Source organism: Trichosurus vulpecula, chromosome 2 (genome assembly GCF_011100635.1).
Source record: "Trichosurus vulpecula isolate mTriVul1 chromosome 2, mTriVul1.pri, whole genome shotgun sequence".
In the NCBI taxonomy this organism is placed as follows: domain Eukaryota; kingdom Metazoa; phylum Chordata; class Mammalia; order Diprotodontia; family Phalangeridae; genus Trichosurus; species Trichosurus vulpecula.
Window position 1 is genome coordinate 328,096,320 of NC_050574.1, and position 26,470 is coordinate 328,122,789.

The 26,470-nt window shown below is 41.3% G+C and overlaps 1 protein-coding gene across 1 annotated transcript in view; it reads right to left on the bottom strand.

Annotated features, from left to right (window-relative positions):
- Positions 1 to 945: 945 nt before the first annotated feature.
- Positions 946 to 26,470, bottom strand: part of NRROS (negative regulator of reactive oxygen species) — a 28,670-nt gene continuing 3,145 nt past the window's right edge. Inside the window, exons 2-3 of the mRNA XM_036742562.1 lie at positions 7,994 to 8,114; positions 946 to 3,553 (exon numbers count right to left, since the gene is read on the bottom strand). Coding sequence (XP_036598457.1) covers positions 1,586 to 3,553; positions 7,994 to 8,101 — 2,076 coding nt within the window. The 5' untranslated portion in view covers positions 8,102 to 8,114 and the 3' untranslated portion in view covers positions 946 to 1,585. The remainder of the gene's footprint in view (positions 3,554 to 7,993; positions 8,115 to 26,470) is intronic.

Below are 26,470 nucleotides of genomic sequence, written 5' to 3' on the forward strand. Positions count from 1 at the left end.
ATTTAACAAAGATCATCCCTGATCATAGTGAATGCAGGAAAGTGTAAACTCTTCAAGCCTGGGGCTGTTTTTGTTTTGTTTTGTTTGTTAATTTTGTCTTTATATCTCCTGTTCCTGGCACGATCCTTGGCTATGAATGCTTGTTGAATTGATTTGAACAGGATGGAATGGAGGCTGCACAGGGAAATTTCTAGCACTTCCAGGAAGCACTGTCAGCATCTATTGAGCTTGCCAAAATGATGTCATGTGTTCAGTCTCTTTAATTTGGCTAACAGAGAGTGATGAATTTAAAAGGTTGCTGGTAATTTTTGTTTGCTGCAGTAACAGCATTTAGCTCACATACTAGACACAAAGCTTCTTTGCTCTGTTCCTGCTGCATATAGTCTGTTCATAACTACTAGACCACTCTTAACCAAAGGCCCCCTGGGCCTTACCATCTGCCACACCAATGCACTTTTAAGACTTTGGGACGTTCCCATCCTCTCTGCAGCTGAACTCTCATATGCCTGTTGTCTCCTCTGATTAGATTTGAGTTCCTTGAGAGCAGACTGTCTTCCTTCCTCTAATTGCATCCCCAGTGCATAGCACCATACTTGGCACAAAGTAAGCACTTACTAAAAGCTTTTTTTCATTTCTTCCTACTTGAGCTGCTCTTAGTTTCCCTTTGAAGTGGCCACTTAGATCTGTCCCAACAGCAAACGGTATAAACAACAGTAATGTGTGTGCTGCCCTTTTACGTTAAAGAGTTTGTCCTGACCCAAAGGTAGGAGGATGGGCACTTGGAGGTTTTCTTTTCCTGTTGAAGAGATGGGTTTGTGTTCAGCCATCCCTGTTGCCCATGAACATAACCAAGGAAATTAAATAAAAATAACAAACACCCAGTAGGGGAGGACCATTTCTTTCAGTTAAGTTTTATTATTTATTTATTTTATAAAAATCCTTTATGTGTCTCTATATCCATAATAATAAAAATAATAATGACAAGTACCTGGGATTTACATAGGGCTCTAGGGTTTACAAAGCATTTCACAAACATCCTTCTGTTCCATCCCCACAATAACCCTGTGAGGTAGGTACAATTGGCATAATGATTCCCATTTTTCAGAAAAGGAAACTGTGGCTCAGTTCATGGTCACAGAGCTAGTAAGTGCTAAAGTCAGGCCAAATCTTCCCCACTCCAAGTCCAGCGCCCTACTCGCTGAACCATGCTGTTTGGAGGGATAAAGAAATGGAGGCCATCTTCATCTTCCTCCATCACCTAACTCACCAGGTGTCATCTGGCTCATCATTCCTTGGTTTTTGTTGCTGTTTTTATTGTTGTTTCTGACTCTTCATGACTCCATTTGGGGTTTTCTTGGCAAAGATAGATACTGGACTCGTTTGACATTTCCTTTTCCAGCTCATTTTACAGAAAAGGAAACTGAGGCAAGTAAGGTGACATGACTTGCCCAGGGTCACATTGATAACACATTTGGGGCTGGAATGGACATAGGAGATCATCTAGTCCAACCCACTCATCTGACTCACTTTTGTTTTTTAAGCTTAGAAAGGGTTTTCATATATATAGATTACATTCTCCTCAGGGTCAGTAAATGGAGGACCAATGGCAACGGCTCTTTACAACTTGCAGCAGGGGCTTCTTAAAGGTCAAGAAGATCACAACACAGGCTACAAGGAGGGTGAGGCAGGTGGGGAGAATGAGTACCAGGTAGAGCAGACCGACGTCCACTCTTTCCCACTTGCAATCCTGGGATATAGTCTCAAACACTTCCACCACGCGGAATATGTTGGAGGAGAAGTTACAGGTGACAGCTCCCTCATCTGCAATAAGCAATGTCTTCAAGCTGTGGAGGGGACCCCAGCCCTCCAGCCAGCAGCAATCATAAGGATTCTGGCTGAGGTAGAGAACACGGAGGCTCTTTTTGAGTTGCTCTGAGCCGGCCCAGTGAGGAAGGGCTGTGAATCGGTTCCTCCTAAGATCCAGGGTATGTAGTTCTAGTCTGCCCCAGAACTGTGGAAAGCTGGTTAAATAATTTGTCGACACATCTAAGTGTCTCAGATTCCCAAACCCAAAGAAATCCAACTTCGTACCATTGGGATGAAGGCCGATGTCCCTGAGAGACAGGACCTGTAATGTGGGGGCAGTGTCCTGGAGAGGAGTGATGCCCCTCGACAGAACACCATGATTACCGGACAGGTCTAAATGAGTGAGGGATGTCCCTCTGAAAGTGCGTTCTTCCAAGGCTGCCAGGCCACAGTTTCTAAGAAAGAGGCTTCTCAAAGATGTAATATTTCGGAAATCAACACAGGCTGGTTGGCCAACCTTTTCTGAAAGAGGGCAAAGGGTGATTTGATTGTGACTCAAATCGATTGTAGTGATGTTACTGGTATTGGCGAAGAGGCCGGGGGGGACTCCCTGGAGCTGATTGGAGCTCAGGTTAAAGTATCTGAGGCTCCTTAGGAAGCTGGTCAGCCCAGGGGCCACCCGCAGTTCTGAGAGCTGGTTTTGGCTGAGGTTAAGGTCAGAAAGGGAGCGTGGGGGATCATCCTCTTGGATGGAGAGTGTCTGCAAGCAGTTCTGATTGAGGTTCAGGTGGGAAAGGGAAGTCATGTTCCTTAGGAATCCGTCTGGTAAGTACCTGAGCTGGTTCCGACTAAGGTCCAGGACACGAAGGGCAGAGAGATCACTCAAGGCAAACTCCTCCCAGAGGCTGACGGTGGTAACGTTGGTCACGTTGCCACTAATGAGGAGGAACTGAACTACCATCTCCTTTGGGGATGAGGCGTTATAGAGGTCCCTATAAAAACCCATCTCATTGTCCGTTAGCAACAGGGTTCGAAGCCTGTTCTGTTGAGGGAGAAAGGGAAAAAACAGCAGCTGATTGTGGGAGAGATCCAGTGTCTCCAGCTCAAAGGCAGCATCTCCACTGTCTGCTATGAACCACTCGAGGGCATTATAGCTGATGTTCAGCACCTGGAGCTGGGTAAGGCCAAAGTTCACGATGCAGGGGAGGTGGTTGAAGGCCAGATTGAGCCTCCTCAGCCACTTCAGGTGGTCAAAGGCACCACTTTCAATCTCAAAGATGTAGTTCTTTTGCAAATCCAGCTCCTGCAGTCTCTCCAGGCTCTGAAAGATAGTATCATCAAGCCTCATGATGGCATTTCTTGCCAGAGACAGGGACTCCAGGGAAGAGAGATTGAGGAGCATCTCAGCCACCATGTCCTCAGTCAGGGAGTTTCCTGACAGGTCCAGCTTCCTCAATCCCAGGAGAGATCGGAGAGCAGCTCCAGACTCTGTGTAGTTCACTGAGAGAAAATTGTTGCTCAGGACCAAAGTATGGAGGTAGCTGCTCCCCTGGAACGTATTTCGGTCAATGCACGCCAGTTCACAATTACCTAGACTCAGCCTCTCCAAGTGAGAATAGTGCAGAAGGGAATTATACTCCAAGGTCTTGATGGGGTTGACATCCAGGACAAGCTCCGCTGAATGGGATGGGAGGTCACTGGGTACCGAAACCAGGTATCTTCCTTGGCAATCAGCAACTCGGCCCACCTAGGTTTGAAAACATACTAATGAGCAATGCCAAGGAGACAAAGACCTCTTCCTCTAGCCTTTTAAAAATGATCATAATTGTCCGTGTTATGTATGTATGTATACATGTACATATACATGGATATATATGTATATATGTACACAAACACATATATAAAATTCACTTTTAGGTTTGTCTCTGGCATCTACAATCTCACCAACATCAACTTCTGACCAGTTACTACCAGCTGGCAGGTGAGCCCAAGAGACCTAAGAACAGCAGCACACACCCTTCTCCCAATCACTGATCCTGCTTCCATCCCACTCCCCACAGCCACTGTCTAAGGAAGCAGCCCTTGTGGACATGACAACTGCTTCTTTATGTGCTACAGCCCCCAACTCCTCTTCGTAACTACTGAACAACCAGAAAGAAGTGCTCAACACTAAAGACCTTGAATCTGTCAAATAGTTCAACAGGTGTGATTCTACCAGAGGAAGTGACACTGAATGAAGGAGATGCATTACCAGCTGCCTTGCTGCTTTATATTTAACTTACAGCTGAAACTTCCTACATGTGTTTTCTCCTGTTAGAATGTGAGCTCCTCGAGAGCAGGAACTGTCTTAGTTTTTCTATTTGTAACTTCAATGCCTGGCATAGTGCTCCACACATAGCACTCAATAGATGTGTTTTCAGTCATTTATTTATTCAGGAACTCTAGAGACCACAACTTTTAACCAACAATAGAATATATAATATGTAAAATTGGAGGCATAAACTCGGAATTACTTAAATCATCTGAATGTCTCAGCTCGCATTTGAAACAAGTGAAGTTTGGACACCTATTCAGACAAAGGACAACTACTGGAGTTGAGAATGATGAGTTTCCCTCCCAAATGGGTCTCAGTCCAGAACCAGGAGAACATTGCACACAATAAGAGCAACATTGTGCGATGATCAGCTATGGTAAGCTTGGTCCTTCTCAGCAATGCAATGATCTAAGACAACTCCAAAAGACTCATGATGGAAAATGCTATTCACATCCAGAGAAAGAACTGGTGGAGGCTGAATACAGATCAAAGCACATCATTTTCCTTTCAGAGGTGTATGTGTGTGTTTTCCCTTTTGTTCTGTTTCTTCTTTCACAACATGACTAATGTGGAAATATGTTTAATGTGATTGCACATGTATAACCTATATCAGATTACTTGTCATCTTGGGCAGGGAGAAGGAAAAGAGGGAGAAAAATTTGGAACTCAAAAATCTTATACAAAATGAATGTTTAAAACTATCTCTAGGGGCAGCTAGGTGGTACAGTGAATAGAGCACCAGCCCTGGAGTCAGGAGGACCTGAGTTCAAATCCAGCCTCAGACAATTGATACTTACTAGCTGTGTGACCTTGGGCAAGTTACTTAATCCCAATTGCCTTTCCCCCTCTGTATTGGCAACCAAAAATGGGCTCCTTAGCACTTAGTCAACAAGTGCCCTTGACTAGTTTGGCTTTTTCCCCTGAACTGAATGCTGTTTGTATCTTGGACTGGAGTAAGCTTGTCGGCCCCTTCACCTTGCTTCCCTTGCTTAAGCTGATGGAAAGAACCTGTGCTTTTCTGGTCAACCCCTTCGCCTTGCTTGGGCAGATTGGGGGAGCCTGTGCTTTCCCCGGCGTGCCTTGCACCCCCGCAGAAGCTGGATGGTTAAAAGCAGCTCCCGTTGGAGCCAGAGGCTGCTACAGCTACAGTTACAGCTACAGTTACAGCTACAGTTACAGTAACAGTTACAGCCACAGCCACAGCTGAAGCAGGAGCTGCCAGTAGCAGAGCTGACCTACGGGAGGAAGCTGAACAAAGACTTCAGGCCAGTGGGTAATCTTATTACCATAGAGGGGGAAGCATGATTTTGCTCTACGCAATCATGCTTCTCTGTAGCCTCCTGGTTACTCTTTCAAGGCGTACTTATTGGGCCTGGAAGCCTTTGATCAATATATCAAAATGGGGTTGCTGGTTCATGGGTTGGTTACTGTGGAGCCTAAATATATGTTTTGATTCTTTTGCCTTCTACTTTGAGAGTTTCTTATATCCGGCGGTTCCGAACGTTTCAGACATGTTTATGATCCTCTTTGAGATTATAAACTCTGCCCTCCTAATACACCCTCCAAAAGAAAAAATTAGAGCCATAAAACTATCTTTACATGTAATTGGAAAAATATTATTTACAAAAAAAAGATAAGAGAAAAAAATAGGTCTCAACAATTAGTTGATTTGTTTTTAAGGGCCAACTCTGTGGAGGCACCAGGCTGGGCAGCAGAGAGAAGTACAAAAACAAAAATGAAACAATCTCTGTCCTCAAGGAGCTAGAGTCTATCAGGTGAAATAACCTAGTACACATAAAAGTTAATACAAAGTACAAATAAGATAAATAAAAGATGATCAGAAGAGACACTACTAGCCTAGAAGACTGAAGGTGAACTTTGAAGGGAGCAAGGGATTCTAGAAGATGCATATAAGGAGAGAGTTAATTCCAAGGCCTGGAAGATAGCCTGTGCAGAAGTACAAATAGGGAAGGTGGAATGCTGTGCACAAGGAACAGCAACCATCCTCCTGTGTGTAAGATGAAGCACAGCGGTGTGTAATAAGCCCCAAGGCCGAGTTAAATATCAAAAGGAGGAGTTTGTCTTTTATCCCTTGGGCAACAGCCTTGGAGCAGGAGAGTGACACAATCAGGCCTGTGCTCCAGGAAGGTCAATGCCCCCACACAGCTGACCGCTACTCTGGGCATGGGCTGCCAGTCCTGGGAGATCGCCACTCCTGCACAGGGCAGACAAGCAAGTTTACTCAATAGGTATCATTGAGATTCTGCAGTACAGGGTGTTAGAGCGCAAGGGGCCTCAGAGGGATCTCGTTCAAACTCTGCATCTTACAAATAAAGCAACTAAGGCCTAAAGCAGTAACAAAACTGCTGTGAGGTCCTTTGACTTCCAGGCCAGTCCTCTTCCCAACGTATACGGTGCTGCAGTTCTTCTAAGGGCATTGTGATATCAGGTGGAAAGTTGGGTAGAATAAGGTCTGCTTTCACCCCAAAGGACCAATCACACCATCTGCAGAAGCCTTTGATGCCACCCACTGTTTTCCAAGTCTAATGAAAAGGAGGAACCAAAATGTACATCAGCCTTGAGTCCCCAAAATTGGGTGAAGACGACAAAAAGAAAATGAAATTCAATTTAATGTTTATCAAGTACCTATTATGTGGAAAGCATTATTCTAGGCTGATGTTGGGGAAAATGCTATTTGGAGGCACTATGCTAGGCACTAAAGTGTTTAAATAAATTTAATAAAGTTGGAATAGATAAGGTCCCTGAAGTCCTAGCACTTACAGGCAATCCATCTCTATTAATAGATTAGTTATCAATAATCTAATTTTCTCTGTTACCTAAAAGTATTACCCAGATTCTGGTAACTTGCCCAAGAGCCCCAGAGAAAATCCTTTCCTAGAACATTTCACCAGAATCATAGAATCTGCAAACGATAGAACCCAAAAGATAAGGTTTCTAGAAGTCTGGCAATTCCCTTTTACCTTTGTCATTTGCATCTGTTTCATCTTATAGGTTAAGAGCAGCTAAGATTGGTAATCTCTCTGGAGCTTTTTGAGAGTGGGACAAATACCTATCTGTCAAGGAAAACTGAGGATTGGTCCTATACCAGGGCAGGCCAAAGTATGAACAAATGGACTCTGTGGCCAGTCACACAAGACTTCTTTATCTGGGCTATACAAACTCTAGGCCCTTCTCTGCATCAATAGGAATTGAGGCAGAGATCTGAACCAAACTTGACTATTTACTGTTCTTCAATCTCAGTATCTCATCTTCTTCCTCCATGCATTTTCACATGAAGTCCCTCATACCTGAAATGCCCTTCTTCCTCATCTCAGCCTCTCAGGGCCTTATTTTCCAAATGAGAATGGTGGCACAGACCTTGAATTCCTGCTATCTGGCAGGCTGAGGCTTGTAGACATCTTGAGCTTGGGAGTACTGAGCTTCAGTGGGTCAAGTGGACCAGGCATCTACACTAAGTCTAGCATCAAAATGGTGAGCCATCAGGCTGCCTAAGGAGGGACAAACCTTCCCATACCAGTAGTGAGTTTGGGCCTATGATTATCCCCAGGTTTCCAGCTTCTAGTTTGATTCCTAGGGGGAAGGAAGAGGAGAAACAGGAGAAAGAAGGGGAGGAGAAATAGAAGGAGGAGGAAGAAGAAGAGAAAGAGGAAGAGGAGGAAGAAAAAGAGGAGGAGGAAGAAGAGGAGGTGAAGGAAAGGAGAAGGAGAAGTTATTAAGCATTTGTTTAGTTATGTCCCTATGTTCTCTCTAGGGTTTACAATCTGCTAACCTTCCCAATGCGCTAACTCATTCCCTGGCCTCCTGTGATGGCAGGAATAACCATGTATTTAGGGTCCTGCAGGGCAAACTCACCAGCTTACAAACCCCTTGGTATTCTGCTGCTGCCATTAGAGTTTCGTTCTGCCACTGTACAACCAGCACAATGAAACCCAGGGAGAGCCAAAGGGACAGTAACTCCATCTCAAGAGCAGCACTGTAAAAGGAAAGGAAAGAGAAATAAGGTTAAGGGAAAAAAAAGATATCTCTTTGTTATCTGTGTTAAAGGAACACATGGCCTAGGGAGTTGACAGATCATATAAATGGCATTCTTAAATTAGAAAGTTTTTTGATTTATTTTTTTTTAATTTTCTATTTTGAACTTAACAAACACAAACATGCATAGTCAAAAAAAAAACCCAAAACCAAAAAGCAAACCAATCCAAATCCACACATTCACCACGTCTAGAAATGGATGCCCCACTAGTGCATCACTTCAGCAGGTTGGTCACATTCTTCATCATCAGTTCTCTGGAGTCCTCATTGATCACCATGTTGACAATAGTTAAGTCTTTCAAAGTTTGGGGTTTTTTTTAGCAGTGTTATAGTAATTGTATAAATTGTTCTCTTGCTTCTGTTTACTTCACTCACTTTAGTTCATACATGCTTTCCTAAGTTTCTCTAAATATATCGCTTTCATTGTTTTTTGTAAGACAATATTAATATACCATAATTTGTTCAGCCATTCACCAATTAAAGTGCATTCCCATAGTTTCCAAAGTTTCTTGTTACTACAAAAAGAGCTGCTATTAATGTTTCTGGATAAATGGGTTTTTGCCTCTTTTTAAACATTTCTTTAGGATATTTGTTTAGTGGTATTGGTAGATCAGTGTCACAGCCTAGTGACATTTAGGGGATAGGTTCAAATTGTTTTCTAGAATGATTGGAAAAAATTGCAGTTCCACCAAAAGTATATTATTGTGCCTATCTTTTCTTAGTCCTTCCAAGAGTTACCCTTTTTTTGTCACCCTTGCCAGTCTGGTGGGTGTGAGATGGAAACTCAGAGTTGTTTTAATTTGTATTTCTCTTGGTTTTAGTAATTTGTAGCATTTTTTCATATGGTTGTTGATAGATTGGATTTCTTCCCTTGAGAACTACTACTGTGTGTGTGTGTGTGTGTGTGTGTGTGTGTGTGTGTAGGAATGACTTTTGTTCTTATATATTTAAATCAGTTTCCTTTATATCATGTATATTAGATCTTTAACAGAGCTACTTGCTACCAAGATATTTTTTCTCAGTTAACTGCTCCCTTTCTAATTTTAAATTCATTGACTTTTTTGCAAAAGATTGTCAATGTTATATAATAAAAATTAACCATTTTATCCTCTGTGATCCTATTCCTTGTCAAGAACTCTTTCTTTATCTGTGGTTTCAAAAGGTACCTCCCCTCCTGATCCTCCAATTCGTTTGTGATGTGACCTTTTATATCTAGTCATGTATCCATTAAGAGTTTATTGTGAATATGATGTGAAGTGATGATCTAAACTTAATTTTTCCAGACTGTTCTTCAGTTTTCTTGGGTATTTCCTTTTGTTGAAATCCTTACCCCCATATTCGGGGTCCTTGGATTTACTGAACACTATGCTAGTGTGTTCTTTTACTTAGTTATCTTAGGTACCTGACCTGTTTCATCAATCAACTTTTATGTTTATTTTAACCAATCACTAAATAGTTTTGATGACCTTTCTTTTCATCCTTTGAGTTCTGGTACTCAGAAAGGTATTCAGTCTTTTACTAAAACATTCAGAAAAGAGAAGCAAATTCATCCTTTTATTCACAAACTGGTGTCAAGGTTAATGGGGAATAAGATCTTCCCCGCCTATCTGTAGGCCTCATTTGGAGTCCATTAAGGGAAGCTTGCTTGCTTGTACGAAGGCCTTCACACCTTTTGTTAATTTCTAATTAGGTGCTGAGTCAGGAGGGTTCTGGCTCTGAGCCTAGTAGCTGAAAGACTGTATATTCTGAGAGGTGAGCTTTTGCTTCAGGGACTCGCTTATGAGAAAGATGTTATAATTCCCTGGCCAAACTGTGAGTGGGCATATATTCAGAGCTCCCCGACTCCTCAGAGGTAAAGGCTCTCTTGATTCAGTGGTGGATGTAAAGCTCTGATTAAGGCAATAGAGCCTTGTTTGTTAGTCTTTATTTCTCTTCTCTGTATTTTTTTCTGTTTATTTAAAGAAGATTGTTGACCCCTGAAACAACTGTATTTCCTCATAAATCTGATAAAAGGACCTGCACTAGCATCCATCTTGGGTGTGCCAGTGTGGTTGCCATTACACAAGGTAAAAACAAAAACAAAAAATAACCATTCTTTGCACATACACAGAGAGAGGGGGGGAGAGAGAGAGAGAGAGAGAGAGAGAGAGAGAGAGAGAGAGAGAGAGAGAGGGAGAGAGCACGTGCTTTAAAAAAAAAATAGTTTCCCCATTCAAGGCCCAAAGGATTGCACACTCCTCAGGCACAATGAGTAGCTTATATTAGCATTGGCCTTGCAGGTGCATTAATCTATGTTTCCAGAAATAGAACTATTTTGTTTTAGTCGCCAAGTAGCAAAGAAAACACTAAAAAAGTTCTCAAAGTATAAAAACAATTGAGGAGTTTTCACTTTGGATTAAATAGAAGAGGAGAGTTTCTAAGATAAGGGTTATCTGTATCAAAAGAAGGAAGATACAAGGGTGCCCCTCTTTGCCTTCACGCTGGATTAACTCCTGTACCATGAGGGGATTTACTGTGGTCTATGGTTCAACAGGACTAGCATCTTTCCTCCCAAGATACAAACTAGTTTCATGGACAATGAATCAGGCGGTAGAAAAGCTGGGACTGGAGCATCTGTTCATCTTTTTTTGCTGACCAAACCTATGATTTTGTAGATTTGCTACAGGAAATTGTCAAAAAAAAATAGCAGCACTTTCTTTGTAATTTATAGTCTTGGTTTCCTGAAGTGCCAAGTGGTTAAATGACTTGTCCAGGGTCACACTGACATACACAAAATCAGCATATGTCAGAGGAGGCAGGACTTGAACCCAAGTCTTCCTGAAGCAGAGGCCAGCTCTGTCCCCTAAGCCATGCTGCCTCTAACCCCTTCTCCATTTCACCCTTCATTAATACTGTCAGATTGGGGCAGCTAGATGGCACAGTGGCTAGAGTACCAGTCCTGGAGTCAGGAGGACCTGTGTTCAAATCAGGCCTCAGACACTAGCTGTGTAACTCTGGACAAGTCACTTAACCCTGTTTGCCTCAAAATAAAAAATACTGTCAGATTGATGTTCCTTAAGGAATGGTGAAGGATTGTGAAAAAAGGCTGAGCAAATTGGGGTTATTTTACCTCACGTAGAGGAGACTGAGGACAGGCTTGATACTCACAGTCAGGAATATAAAGAGTCACACAGTATGTATAATATATATATATGTATATTTTGTCCCTGTTTAGTAAAGGCAGTCAATGGTGAAGTGGACCAATCCCTTTACCTTGGCTTCTTCATCTGTAAAATGGGTCTAAAAATTCATGCTCTATCATCTTCACAGGATTTTTGTGAGGATTGTGAAGTAATATATTCAAAAGTCCTTTGTAACCTTAAAGTGATCCACAGAAAGCCCTGCTTGGATGCCTCCTCACGGAGTAGAATCTTGGTTCCCTAGGTCCTCAAAGGCTATGCTTGCACAGATCGTAGAGAGGATAGGTTTGGAGCTGAGAGGGACCTCTGAGATCATTTAGTCCAACCCCCTTGAGCTGCCCCTAAGAAAAGTGAGGCCCAGAGAGATGAGGTGAGCTGCCCAAGGTCACCCAGGTAGCATCTGAGGCAGGATTCAAACCGTAGGCAGAATCAGGGTTTCTTAGTAGGAAGAGCACTGGTATCCAGAAGACCTGGGTTTGAGCCTGGCTCTCAATAACTGTCTCTATGACTTTGGACAAGTCCTTTAACATCCCATTCAACCGTATAATACTTGCACTACTTGGACACTGTGTCTATTTTCTTTTTTTTTTGAGGGGGGAAGGCAGGGCTATTGGGGTTAAGTGACTTGCCCAAGGTCACACAGCTAGTCAGTGTGTCAAGTGTCTGAGGTCACATTTGAACTCAGGTCCTCCTGACTCCAGGGCCAGCACTCTATTCACTGCGCCACCTAGCTGCCTCCTACTGTGTCTATTTTCAAAGGACCAGCCTAGTTGAGTACAGAGACACTCACCACCAGTCTCTGGCCACTTTGCGATGACTACAGCAAACCAGGTTACTTTTTATTATTTAGATTAAGTTGTAAAGTCAGTGACTAAGGTGAAATGTAGTCTTAAAAGAGATCTTAGCCTAACTCACTCATTTAATAAAGAAACCAAATCTCAGAAAGATGAAATCCCAGCTTCCACAGGAAGCCTTTCCTAATCCTTGTTAATCCTGGTATTTTCCCTCGGTTAATTATTTCCAGTACATACTGTATATATCTCACTTGTACATGGTTGTTTGTATATTGGCTCCCCATTAGAAAGTAAGCTCCTTGAGGATAGAGACTGTCTTTTGCCTTTCTTTGTATCCCCAGCACTTAGCACAGCGCTTTGTACATTTGTATATTTATTTTTATTCATTCATTCAGCATAGCTTATGTGTGGTATTTGAGGGCAGATTTACATTTCAAGAAATTAGAAACAATCTAATAAATGTCCCCATGTTCAGCTCCCCACCCAGCAGAAGACTGCTCAACAAACCTCAACTTTCCCCCAAAACCCAACTAATAAAAACCATCAACCCTTAAGAGTTCTGTTTACTGGAGAGTTTGAGCTAAACCTTCTCATCGTGCTTATTTCGACCCCTTCCTCTTTTTCTTATGTCAAAGAAGCTGACACATCTGGAAGACTAATTTTAACTTGCTAGAGAGATGTGAGTAGTCACAAGTGAAAAAGCACCAACAGAAAAGCTAAGTGAAACTATTTCATCTCCTCTGATCTTCTGAACTGAGCGGTCATTTCACTTTTCATCCAATCCAGAGTTGTTCTCCTCACCACATAGGGTACTGCCAGTTCAACATTCAAAACCGACTTGATGGAGGCTAGGAATTCCCCCTTGTAGGCCTTCCCCTCCCAGGATGGAGCTATCATATGTGTGGATCATGCACAGGACAGCAAATTCTCAGAGAAATGACTTCTTCAATGTGCCTCAATGCCTTCAATGTATAGGCATGGCTCCCTCCTTCCCATCCCCATCCCAATCCTAATCCCACCAGCATAACCCATATCTTCCCATGAAGCCTCCATAAGGGATCTATCTAACATTCTGGAATCCTTTGTCTGGTTCTTCCCAATACATGGTACCCCAAAAGTCTTAATGCAGTTATGAAGCTACTCAAGCTTAATAAGTAAAGCTATTAAAGGTTCATAACTGCAGGAAGATGGGGGGGCACCCTGTATGTCATAGTTATTAGTTCAGATTATCCCTCTAGAATCCCTCACTCTCCCTCTATAATTAATCTTTTTCTTGTCATACATTGCTTTATAATAATTAGTAACATATATAAATATATATTTAGAAACATATATTTACAAACTTTAAAGTGTTATATGTACAATACATATGCTATATACACACATGTATAGCTATATATATACAAACTTTAAAGTTCGTAAAGCATTTTACGTGAATTATCTCATTTGAGCCTTACAACCCTATAAAGTTGGCAGATTACCATTATCCCCATTTTACAGATGAGAAAACCGAGACTGGGGGCTATTCAGTGATTTAGCCATAGAAACACAATAAGTGCTTGGAGCAAGATTTGAACCCAGGTCTTCCAGACTCCAGATCCAGTACTCTAGACTATGATGCCTCTCGATATGTTATATCCCATTTCTCATGCACACGTCACTATTGCTAACATGCTGCAGCCCATTTATACCCATCAGGAACCTTTCCGTTGCTCCTTTTCCATTCACTCCTACAATTCTGATTCTTCTGAGATTGTGGTGTTTCATGATTCATAGCTATATCACATCACTGAGACTACTGATATTTTTTTGAATGAGTTCGTGGCCCAACAGGATATAAGACTGTGTATACCCTTTGACCCAGCAATACCAATATTAGATCTATATCCCAAAGAGATCAAAGAAAAAGGCAAAGGACCTATATGTACAAACTCTTTCTGTGGTAGCAAAGAATTGGAAATTGAGGAGATGCTCATCAATTCGGGAATGGCTGAACAAGACGTGGTAATATAATAGTGATGAAATACTGTTGAGTTATAAGAAATGGTGAATAGGATGGTTTCAGAAAAATCTGGGAAGATTTATGTGAACTGATACAGTAACAGCAGTATTGTAACAATTATCAACTGTGAAAGACTTAGCTGCTCTAATCAATACAATGATCCAAGACAATTACAAGGAGTCACAAAGAAAAATGTTATCTACATCCAGAGAGAGAAATGGTGAACTCTGAGTTCAGATTGAAGCACACTTTTTTCAAGTTCTTTATTTTCCTTGGCCCCCCCTTTTTTTTTGCAACATGGCTAATAGGGAAATATGTTTTGCATGACTTCACTCATATCACATTGTTCGATTTCTCAATGGGTAGGGGAAGGACTGGAGGGAGGGAAAGAATAGGAAACTCAAAAAAATTTAATATGAATGTTAATAATAATAAAGTATTTTCAAAAAATAAAAGATATAAGCCAGAAAAAATGGAGTTCATGTAGCTGCTACCTGATCTTTAAAAGTTCAATACAATTCCTGGAATGCAATCCAGCAGGAAACTGAGGACATAACTCACACATATATAGCAATTAACTCAAACTAATCCTGTGAAAAAGATAGTGGTTAACAATTATCCCCATTTTACAGACGAGGAAATTGACCTGAGGGAGATTAAAGGTAGTATCTATCCGAGGTGAGATGCGAGGCCAGGTTCTTTGACTCCAGCATCATTGCTCTTTCCCCTGGGCCACAATGTTTTTTGATCCCACATCCCTCTCTCTTCCACTACGTCATACTGATGGAAAAAGTGAAGCTAGAGTTTGCTCCAGAACCTTTCACATCCTACACTCTGAGAGTTGTGTGAGTTCATCTAGTCCGACCCCTGACCGAAGGAAGAATCTAGTCTCATGCTCCCCAGCAACTCTCCTAACTCTGAAACCACACCAAAACTACCGTTCATTTTACCTCGTGGAGCAGGGGTCTGAAAGGAAAGACAGGGAAAGGAAATTTCAAGCATATATAATAGGGCAGCTCCTGCCTGATTAAACATCCCATCTCTTTGTCAGCAGATTCTAACTGCACACACACACACACACACACACACACACACACACAAATACGTGCAGACCCCTTCATATATGTACAAGAAGCAGAACAAAGCATTCAAGGAGACAGATGTGACATCCCCAGAGACTCTGATTTAAATTGTAGGCACCCAAGTCAACGTTGGAGAATTTAAAGGATACCTCCTTCACCCCTATCAACCACACCTAGAAGCCTAATTCCATATACCCTGAAAGAATCACTTCCTTTGATACGCTTCAAGCATGGCAGGAGTTGATTGCTAGTTTCACCTGATTGTTTTAGGATGGGGAGGAGGGGACGGGGTATTCCTTTATTCCATAATTGACTCTTTTGTTCAGTCATGTCTCAATCTTCATGACCCCAAGAAGGGGTTTCTTGGCAAAGATACTAGAGTGCTTTGCTATTTCCTTCTCTAGCTCATTTTACAAATGAGAAAACTGAGGCAATCAGGGTTAAGTGAATTGCCCAGGATCACACAGCTGGTAAGTGTGTGAGACGAGATTTGAACTCAGGAAGATGAGTTTCCCTGACTTCAGTCCCAGCACTCTATCCACTGAGTCGCCTAACTACCCCATTACAGCCTCTTTCTCCTAGCCTAAAGAAGGTGTGGACCTTCTACTAGTTAGTTAATCAATCACTCAACAAACATTTATTAATTGCCTGCTCTGGGCTAGGTGCACTGTGAATGAATACATCGAAGGAGAGAGAAACAATACCAAGGACACACTAATAAATGTTTAACAACCAGCTCTCATTAAAAAAAATTATGCATGACACACTTTTAAGTTTAATTTGCATTATTAGCATTTTCTCTATCTTTTTTTATGCCTAGACAATCAACAAAACAACAAATTAAATCCTAATTTTGTGACGTTTTCCAATTCCCAAGGTGTAAATGCTCCCATTGAAAAATTGGCTCTGAGCTGGCTCTAGCACATCCCTAGACAATAGGCACGTGTTTTGTATAGTTCTATACAAAATAGACACCCTGTGGTTTGGGAGGAAAGGCACTGACAGCTGGGGACAACAGGAAAGGTCTCATATAGAAGCTGGTGTTTGAGCTAAATCCTGAAGGAAACTAGGGATCTTGAGTGATGAGAGGGAAAAGGAGTATATTTTAGGCGTGAAGGACAGCCAGCACAAAGCCCACAGCAGGACAAAAACGTGTGAGAGAAAAGAGGAAAAAAAATGTGTACATTTGAATCTAAAGACCCTGAGAGATAATCAGCCAACTTCCAAAAGAACACAGAATTCCAATGCCTAAGAATTCATTACCTTACAAAGCAGTGTCCTTTATTTTTAATAGCTCTAATTATTTAAAAGTTCTTTAAAATGAGTTGAAATCTTCTACCTGTAACGTCTATTCATTTATCCTAGCCTCTTCCTCTGGAGGCATAAGCAGATTTCCTCTTCCAGTTCTTTCTGATATCTGAAAACTGATGTCATGATTCCCTCAATATTCTCACCTCCAAGTTGAGCATCTGAAGTTCTTTCATCACACACACAAGTTTGAGAGCCTCCAATCCTTCTGATCCTCCTCTTTTGGATTCTCCAGTTTGTCATAACCAGGGCAGTGCTAGAACCAGCCCAAACTAGCTTTTGAGAGTCAATGATTAAATTTTCAGTGTGAACATTTCCATCTCAGAAATTGTCAAATGCTACAGGTCAGGGCTGGATTTATTAGGGTTTTTTTAATTGTTAGACTTAAGAAAGTGACAGGAAAATGTTAATATTGCACATTAAACTTAAAATATGTATGGGTGCATTTTTCCCTCCAGAGAGCCAGTTGTTAACTATTTACCAGCCCACACGGCTGGATAATTCTCTCAAAGCATAGCACCTCAAACTGAATACGATCTCTAGATATGGTCTAGTAAACACAGAATTAAGTAGGACTATAACCACTCTTGCTCTCAACACTCTTTCTATTAATACGGCCTAAAATGACATGTATTGTGGGAACCAAAGCATCCCATTGATTTATAATTGAAGTTGTAGTAAGCCGCAACCCTTAAGCCCTTTCTACATGAAGGTCTCTCTCCCCATTCTATACCTGTGCAGTTGATTTTTTTTAACTTGAATGTAAGATTTGACACTTGTCTCCATTAAATTTCATCTTATTAGATTTTCCACCCATTGCGATATCTTTTGATATCTCTTTGTATCATGATTTAATAATTAATTTAATAAATAATTTAATCTTATATTCAATTCAGAGACAGCTAGGTGAATAGAGCATCCGACCTTGAGTCAGGAAGACCTGAGTTCAAATCCAGCCTCAGGCAGTGTTAACAGCTGTGTGACCCTGGGCAAGTCACTTAACCCTCTTTGCCTCAGTTTCCTCATCTGTAAAATGAGCTGGAGAAGGCAATGGCAAACCACTCCAGTATCTCTGACAAGAAAACCCCAAATGGGGTCACAAAGAGTCAGATATGACTGAAATGACTAAGCAATAACAAAAATTCAATCTGCAGCTATTTATTGAGGGTTAACCTATTGTGTGCAAAGCATATTCTGGGTATTGGGGGAAATACAAAGCTTTGCTCAGAGTCCTTGTCCTCATGGAGCTTACCACTATGTATCTGAAAGTACAGGGTGTTCCTAAAGTCTGGACACATAGGCAAAAATGCATATTTTCAAGAAGTGAAATGATGGAAATTTTCAACAACATTTTATTTAATTGGAATATTAACAAATAACATCTTCAATATGATTTCCATCATTTGTGATGCAAAGGTCAATGTGCTTTGCAAGATTCACATGAACTCGATGCAATAACTCCACATTTCCTATGTGTCCAGACTTTAGGAACACCCTGTATATTAACAAGCAAATAACTATAGGAATATGATTTTATTCCATAATGATAAAACACAAAAGATAAGGGCTGTGTGTGTGCTGATGGTTGTTTTGCTGTGTAGGAACTGTGCAAAAAAAAATCACCTATTATCTAGGGACCAAGTTTCCAGGAAATAGAAAAAGTATTGAAGTTTGACATTAAGGTTCACAACCAGATAAGGAAGATACCTTAACAATGCAGATATGAAATCAAAGATGGGCACCACAACTTGAAGCTCTCTTCTCAGCTATCACACCAAAGAAATGACAAGAATTCAAATAGAGGAATTATTAACCAAAATTTGGGCAATGTACACTGAGACCTTTATATAAAGGGATGGAGTGGAACGGTATCTTTAGGGTGATGTATATACACAGAAGCTGTTGATCAGTTTGCCAGTCTTTCCCTTCACAATGAGGTCATCAGAGCCTGGCTCTTCTTTGCATAAACTTATTTGGGTGGTGAAGGTCATGTAGTTGAAGCCACAGGGTATAGTGGAAAGGGCAGAGTTATCCCTTCCACATCGCCGGGGTTAGGAGTGTGGCACCCTGCAATGCGATCTGGAAAATGCATGTAAAATTTTTTGGCCCTCCTTTCACACCAGAGAAGAAGTCTGAATTATTATGGTATTAAAAGATAAAATATGTTGATATTACACAATACTATACGTATATTTCATGCATTTCTGAGTTCCTAAACTTTTTCTGTGTTATCTGCTGGCCTTCACATGTCTACAGCTTCCACAAAACTTCCCAAAAATTCTCATTTAATTGCTCATGCCGACCCGCGATACATCAAAAGCTTGATAGAGAAAGCCATGATGTGGAAGGATAACTGCACTTATACTTGGAGTTAGAAGGCCTGGGGTCTGGTCTCTGCTTTACACTGCTCTGAGACTCAGTTTCCTCAGTTGTTGAATGAGGGAGTTGCAATAAATGCTCTTTTATGTCTCTTCCAACTAACATTCTGTGATAGCTATGAATTTTATGTGGGAAAAAATCTTTGACATTTGAGGTATAAATAAATAAACATCTTTATGTCCGGATGTGTCATATCTACTAGCATTAACTGAGCTTTTTATAATTCATAGATTCAGTAGTTAATTGTCGTTGCTCAGTCACATCCAACTGTTTGTGACCCTATTTGGGGTTTTCTTGGTCAAAATACTAGAGAGATTTGTCATTTCCTTCTCCAGCTCCTTTTACAGATGAGGAAACTCAGGCAAACAAGGTGAAGTGAATTGCCCAGGGTCACACAGCTAGAAAGTGTCTGAGGCCAGATTTGAACTCAGGAAGAGGAGCTCCCTGACTCCAAGCCTGGCACTCTATCCATTACACTATCTTGCTGCCCTCAGTAGTTAATAGATCTTTGCAAAGAAGAATTCCATGCCCATCACTTTGTCCTAATCTCTTCTCCGATCTCAGAACATTGCCAAATTTAGGGTGGTGCTGCTTAGACAAGTAGCAGTTCCCCTCCCTGCTTCCTCTGTCTTCTAAGAGATGAAATTGTCAGCAAATCAAGAATTTATCAGAAGTCCTGCTTTTACCAGAATAAGATTTATAGAAGACAGTGAAATAACTAAAGTCGTAGGTCACTACTGTTGTTCTCTGTGTCACTTTCGAGTTGTACATCAGGAAAGCATCATTTGTATCGACCATCTGGCCAAGAGGTCTGTTCAATACTCCCATAATGTCTGTTGACCTGTTATTCGTTGAAATTTCACTAATTTTTTTTAAAGGTATCAGTGTTTTCTGGCTCTTACTAATTGTTTCAGTGACTTGGTATAAGTCCTCCAATGAGACATCATACTATCAAGCCCATGACCAAAACTTTGTACTGAGAAATTTCTGAAAGTACCAGACACTTCTCTGCTTCTACCCATCCTCAGGTAGTTTATTATAGTAGAGAACTTTAATTCATAGGTGACATCATGAAAACAAGGCTCTGGAGTTCATCTATTCCACACCATCCTTCGTCTCCTGAACTGGCAAAATCAATAAACTATTGTCCCATAGAAAAAGACTTAGTCCGAAAGAGTGGACAAGATTGGGCAGGAAAACTAATAAAGAGAACTAGTAAGAACTCCCACCATTTGAACTACCAACAATGCCGACTTCTTAACAGCAGATATTCAGGCAACCTATGGAATTTTTAAATGACTTCTTATAGATATATAGATATATATTATATATATATGCATATATATACTTAATATTTTATTTTTCACCAATTACATGTAAGAACAATTTTCAACATTAGTTTCTAAAATTTTAAGTTCCAAATTCAAAAGACTTATTTCTTATTTTCAATGATTTTTTCAATTATCAATCATTCTTTTTCTCCTTTTGACACCACCTTACTGAAAAGATAAAAGAAAAGGAAAAAACCCTTGCAACAAATGTAAAGGAAGCCTCCAGGTTGGCAATCTGGGCATGCCCAGGACAAGCTCTGTCACACAAATATGCATAAGCAAGCAAAACAAATCCCTATATTGGCTATGTCCAAAAATGTGTTAGTCCTCTTACTGAGGTCTGAAGAAAATAAAGTACTGATATTGTTCTACAGATTAAATTGTTGTGGGAAGATAACTGGTAACCCTGGGGAAAGAAACCTTAATCTAGCCTACAAGAAACCCCAAAAGTGAGATGAACGAGAGCTTACCAAACATCTCTATCTTGGTACTGGCTTTCTCCCATGCCTGGAATGATCTTCCCCATCACCCCTTTTGGTTTCCCTGGCTTCCTTCAAGACTCAAATCAAATCCTATCTTATGCAGGAGGTCTTCCCCAGTCCCCTAGCTACAAGTACCTTCCCCTCTGAGATTACTTTCCACCTACTCTGTAAGTACTTGTACACGCCTAGTTATTTCCATTTTGTCCTCCCATTAGAATGTAGAATCCTTGAGGGTAGAACTATTGTTTTTTTTTAATCTTTCTTTGTATCTCCAAAGCTTAGCCCAGTACCTGGCATACAGTAAGCACTTAATAAATGCTGGCTGATTGATTGATACCCCCAGCACTCCTGTAAGCTTCAAAGTTGGGGAGTTAAATGATACATGTAAAATTTGAGAAAAACAGAGCATCGATTTCAAAATAAATAGAAAAGTCTCTTCTCCATTCAATTCAACAAACCTTTATTAGATATGTAGTGTGTGCGAGGCACTAAAGATGAAAAACATAGTCCCTGTCTTCAAGGAGTTTTTACTCCAATAGGAGAAACAGCATAGTAAGACAAGGAAGATTCTAAGACCAAAGGAGATATCTAGACAAAACATAAGATCCCTTACAGGTGGGAGGACTAAGGAAGCCTTTGTGGGAAAGGAAGCACCCTAGTTGGGCTTAGAAAGAAGAGAATGATTTCAACAGGGGGCCTTATGGCAAAAGTTAAGTTCCAGACCTGGGGCAGAGCCAGAAGGAATCCAAGGGAAGATGAGACAAGGGAAGATGCTCATATTCCAGTTTGTCCAGAATATAGAGATTTCACGAAAAGGAGAAATGTGAAATGGTCCTGGAAATGTGAGTTGGAGCCAGGTTATAAAGAACCTTTGATGCTAGGATTAGAAGCTTGTAGATTAGACTAGAGGCAACAGGGAGCCCCCAAATATTCTTGAATAAGCGAATGTCCTGACGAGACTTGTGTCGCTGGGAGATTATTTGGGCTGCTACATGAAGGGCAAGAAAGATAGAAAGAAGCTCTGAAGAAGGAGAATTGTTACCAAGCTATTACAATCTCCCAGCTGAGAGGTAATGAGAGCATGGAGGAAGGGGACTGGTGAGGAAGAGACTGACATGAAAGATGGTACTCTAAATATTGTGGGATTAACTATGATCTAAATCAGTAAGAGTAAAAGGGAAATGGTTTCACAGAGGAACACAGCAAGGAATCGCCCTGGCCAGAATGTCTCTTTGTTGTTTCGAAATTCAAGCCCAATCCTGTGACTTTGTTGCTGCCTTTGACACTATCTCCTAAGAGAACAACGGACGTGCGTGTGCGTACTTTCACGGTACGATGAGTGATCGATTTATTTCAGTGTTGGGATTCATGCTTGGGATTTTAGCCCACATTTCTGACATTTGGGTATTGCGGAATGATGACTTTGACTCAGTTCTAGGGAGCCTTGGTAACTGACAGAGTGGGCGATGACACTTGCCAACTATGAGCAGTCAGACTTTTGAGTGATTTTCCCCTTATTAGAGTCTGGTTCAGATTATCAACAGGAATGACAACTGAGTAATGTAGTTTATACATAAATCCAATGTCCTTTTTTCTTTCTTCATCCTGTTTGAACACTCCCCAGCATGACATTGTGGACCATTCTCTCCTCCTTGACGTTCTCTTCTACCTTGTCTTCTCCTCTCTCTCTCTCTCTGTCTCTCTCTGTCTCTCTCTCTCTGTCTCTCTCTCTCTCTCTCTCTCTCTCTCTCTCTCTCTTTCTCTCTCTCTCTGTCTGTCTCTCCGTCTCTCTGTCTCTCTGTCTCTCTCTCTCTCTGTCTGTCTCTCCGTCTCTCTGTCTCTCTGTCTCTCTCTCTCTCTGTCTGTCTCTCTCTCTCTCTCTCTCTCTCTCTCTCTCTCTCTCTCTCTCTCTCACCACTCCTTCTATGCCTCATTTCCTAACTCCTCACCCCACTCCCAATCCTTCTGGTTGGGAATATGGCTGTAGTGTTCCCCCAGGTTCTATCTCTTCTCTATCCCTGTCCTTTCCTTTGGTGAGCGCTTTCTCCTTCAACTCTCATTGACTTCCTACTTCAGTTACGACTTGTATGTAGTTGATTCCCAAACTTATATCTCTACCCTGAACACCTATGTCCTTGCTCGGGGTCTTTAACCGAAGGCTGTGTGGCCACTTCTGGGTTGAAGAGGAGATTCTCATATAGGTGTAGGTTAGATTGTGCGTCTTCTGAAGACTCTTCTAAATCTGAGACTACGATTTCCATTTGTCCGCTAGTTAGTTTCTTCTGGCTGTCCCACTGGCATCTTACGCTGGATATATTCAAAACTGTTCTTATGATCTAACCAAAAGCTGCCTTTCCCCTTGATTTCACAATTTCTACTGATGGCACTAGCACCCTCTAAGTCACTCAGGCTCACTTTTTACTCTTCTCTCTCACCCCTCATCTCTAATCTTTTGCTAAATTCTGTTGATTCTGGCTTCACAAATCACTTGTATCTGTCTTCTCTTTTCTATTCCCACTGTAATCATTCTAGTTCAGCCTTCATCTCTTCTCACCTCTACTAATTCCCAGATGGCCGCCTGCTTTCAGTTTATACCTTATCCAATCTATCCTCCACACTGCTGCCTGAGTAATGTTCCTAATATACCCATCTAACCATGTCACTCTTCAAAAACTATTGGTGGCTCCCCATCGCCTAGGATGAGGATAGGAGCTAGAGTTGTGATTTCATTGGTATAGAAAATCCCCAGGCGAAGGAATCCCTTTACCAATGCAGATCAGCACCTTCTGTGGAAATCTAATTGCCTAGGACGCTGAGACGTTAGTTGACTTGCCCAGGGTCACACAGCCACTGTATGTAAAAGACAGGGCTTAAACTCAGGCCCTGACTCTAAGGCCATGTTATCTCTCTCCCCCAGGCTATCTCTCCTCTACTGCCTACTAAATACTTATAAATTCCTGATCCTCATATACAAAGTACAGCATAATCCGGTTCCATTCTATCCTTCCTGTCTTACAGTCTTCCTGTTCTATTCTATTGTGGCCCTCATTCTAGTCCTAGAGTACTTCCACCCTTTCTCTATGCCTTTACTCATATGACTCATTGAATTATGTGAAATTTGATCACATTTACTTTATCAGGAGATGGCTTCCTCTGTGTGTGTGTATACACATGGGTGCATGTGTGTAATGTGGATAAGCCTGGAATGGGGCTCTGATCTGCTCTTCTGGAGGGGATATCCACACCAGGGAAATTAGAAAGTGTTTGGGAGAAAGAGATGAATTAATAATAATAATGAATTAACAATATCAATAATTATCTTTGCATTACTCTGTTGTTTGCATATTAAAATTAAACAAATACATTGGTGCCTATAGCTTTCAATAATAGCAGACATTTATACAGTGCATAACCTCATCTGAGCCTCACGGCAGCCACGAAGGTAGGTACTACATTATCCTCATTTTACAAATAGGTAAACCGAGGCTCAGAGAAAGTTAGTGACTTGCCCAGCTGGGATCACACAGCCAGTAGGTGTCAAATGCAAGATTTTAATTCAGTTCTTCCTTCCCTCTAGGTCCAGCTCTCTATCTCTTCACAACGCCTCTTAATAAGAAGAGGTGATGATTACGTACATTTGAAAAGGTTAGAAAAGGCCTATCTTTGCCCAAAGGAAAAAACATTATAGAATGTATGTGATATGTAAAGTCGAAGCCATGCGGGCTCAATGATGAGTTAAAAGAAACTCTGGCTTTTGAGGGGAAATAGATGTACACATTTATATGTGTGATCTGGAGGGAATTGCTCATGTAGAAACTCCCTCCACTTATATACATCAACAATTAATCCAAGTTTAACTAATTTCCAGTGAATTTAATCTGAGTAGTAGATTTACATCGAACTAGTGTAAGTTAGGGCACAGTGACATTACGTGACTTTCCCATGATCAGGACACATTAGAGGTGGGATTCTAACACATGTCTTCTGAATTCAGATTTTGCTTCTCTATCCACTAACCCATGCTCTCCCCTCACTCCTCTTCTATGTTTGATCATTAAGTATGATACATTAGATTAAAGCTCTGGTCTCTTTAAGGTATATATTTGCAGTCCGCTGCTACTCTTAGAGTAGAACTTCATGTAGCCAGTAATCCATGTGGTCCCACTTTAAATTGTTGTGGAACATTAATCAATTAATTAATTAATGGGGAAAAAAAACAAAGCTTTTTTTTAAAGCACTTACTATGTGCCAAGTATGGGCAGCTAGGTGGTACAATGGATAGAGTGCCCGGCCTGAAGTCAGGAAGATTCATATGCCTGAGTTCCAATCTGGCCTCAGATAACTTCCTAGCTGTGTGACCCTGGGCAAGTCACTTAACCCTCTTTACCTCAGTTTTCTCATCTGTAAAATGAGCTGGAGAAGGAAATGGCAAACCACTCCAGTATCTTTCCCAAAAAAACCCCAAACGAGGTCACAAAGAGTTGGACATGACTGAAAAATGACTGAACAACAAACAAAAAATGAAGTTAAGTTCCCACTTGGGCCAATTAACTTTGTTAAATGGTCCCACACTCCTACTTTTTCTTTAAGCCCAGCTAGAAAATGCATGGCCTTGGCCACAAAGAGAACTGGATGAGAAAGTGCAGATTGTTCAATGCAAATCTATTCCCTACTGCTCAAAAAATCACTCTATTTCTGGAGGGTCAGTGATGTTATGTTTGACCATGGAAAATATCCCATATATATAGCATGCCATCAATGAGTACATTGCTTTCAGCATTCTTGTTTTTTCCCAATCCAAGACATTCATTTATCTTCCTTATTTTTAGGGATAATGATAATAGCTTGTATTTCTATACTGCTTTAAGGTTGATAAAGCACATTACAAATGTTTTTTCCTCATTTGATACTCAATAACAACCCTCTGAGGCAAGTCTATTATTAATTCCATTTTACAGACTAGGAAACTGAGGCAAACAGAAGTTAAGTGCCTAGAGTCACACAGCTATTAAATGTCTGAAGCAGGATTTGAATTTGGGTCTTCCTCACTCTAAGTGCGCTACCTATTCTGCCTCCTCGTGTAAGATAAGTGACTCCCTGACATGTGTTGCCCTGGCCTATGTCCTACTTTTCTTTCCAGGAAGTCCATCACCTGCCACAGGACAAAGCCAAAGTTTTCAGAAATGGTAGTGCAGTGCTACAGGGGTAGGTGTCAGCCTAGGCCTGGGCGAGGAAATAGATTGCACTAGCAAGAGAAAACAGTGCCGCCCGGAACAGGGGCTGGAGAAGGTATCAGCTCCAGAGGAGTGCCCAGGAGAAATCGTTTAGTGCTTGGAACCTGTGTCAAGTTAGTCGACTAAGAGTTTGTGCCCCAATGTTCCCTCACAGCGTAAAGATGAATTATATTCTTGAATCTATACTCAGTGTGTTGAGTAGCAATGGATACTGTTGGGGCAGGGGACTGGTAGGGAAGAGAAACAGGGTCAAGGCAGTGAGTCCTAGGACCACAGGCTTTGGAAGAGGGTACACACACACACACACACACACACACACACACACACACACGCCATTTGTTAGCAATAAAAAGTCACCCCAGGCAAGCAGCAGTAGGAACCTGGCTGAAGGAGCCTTCTCCAGAGGGGAGGATGCCCTGATTTTTCATACTGTATTTATACTCAGAATTGACACAAGGTAAATTCTCTGGTGATACACCACTCCTGCCAACCCTGCCTTCCCAGAC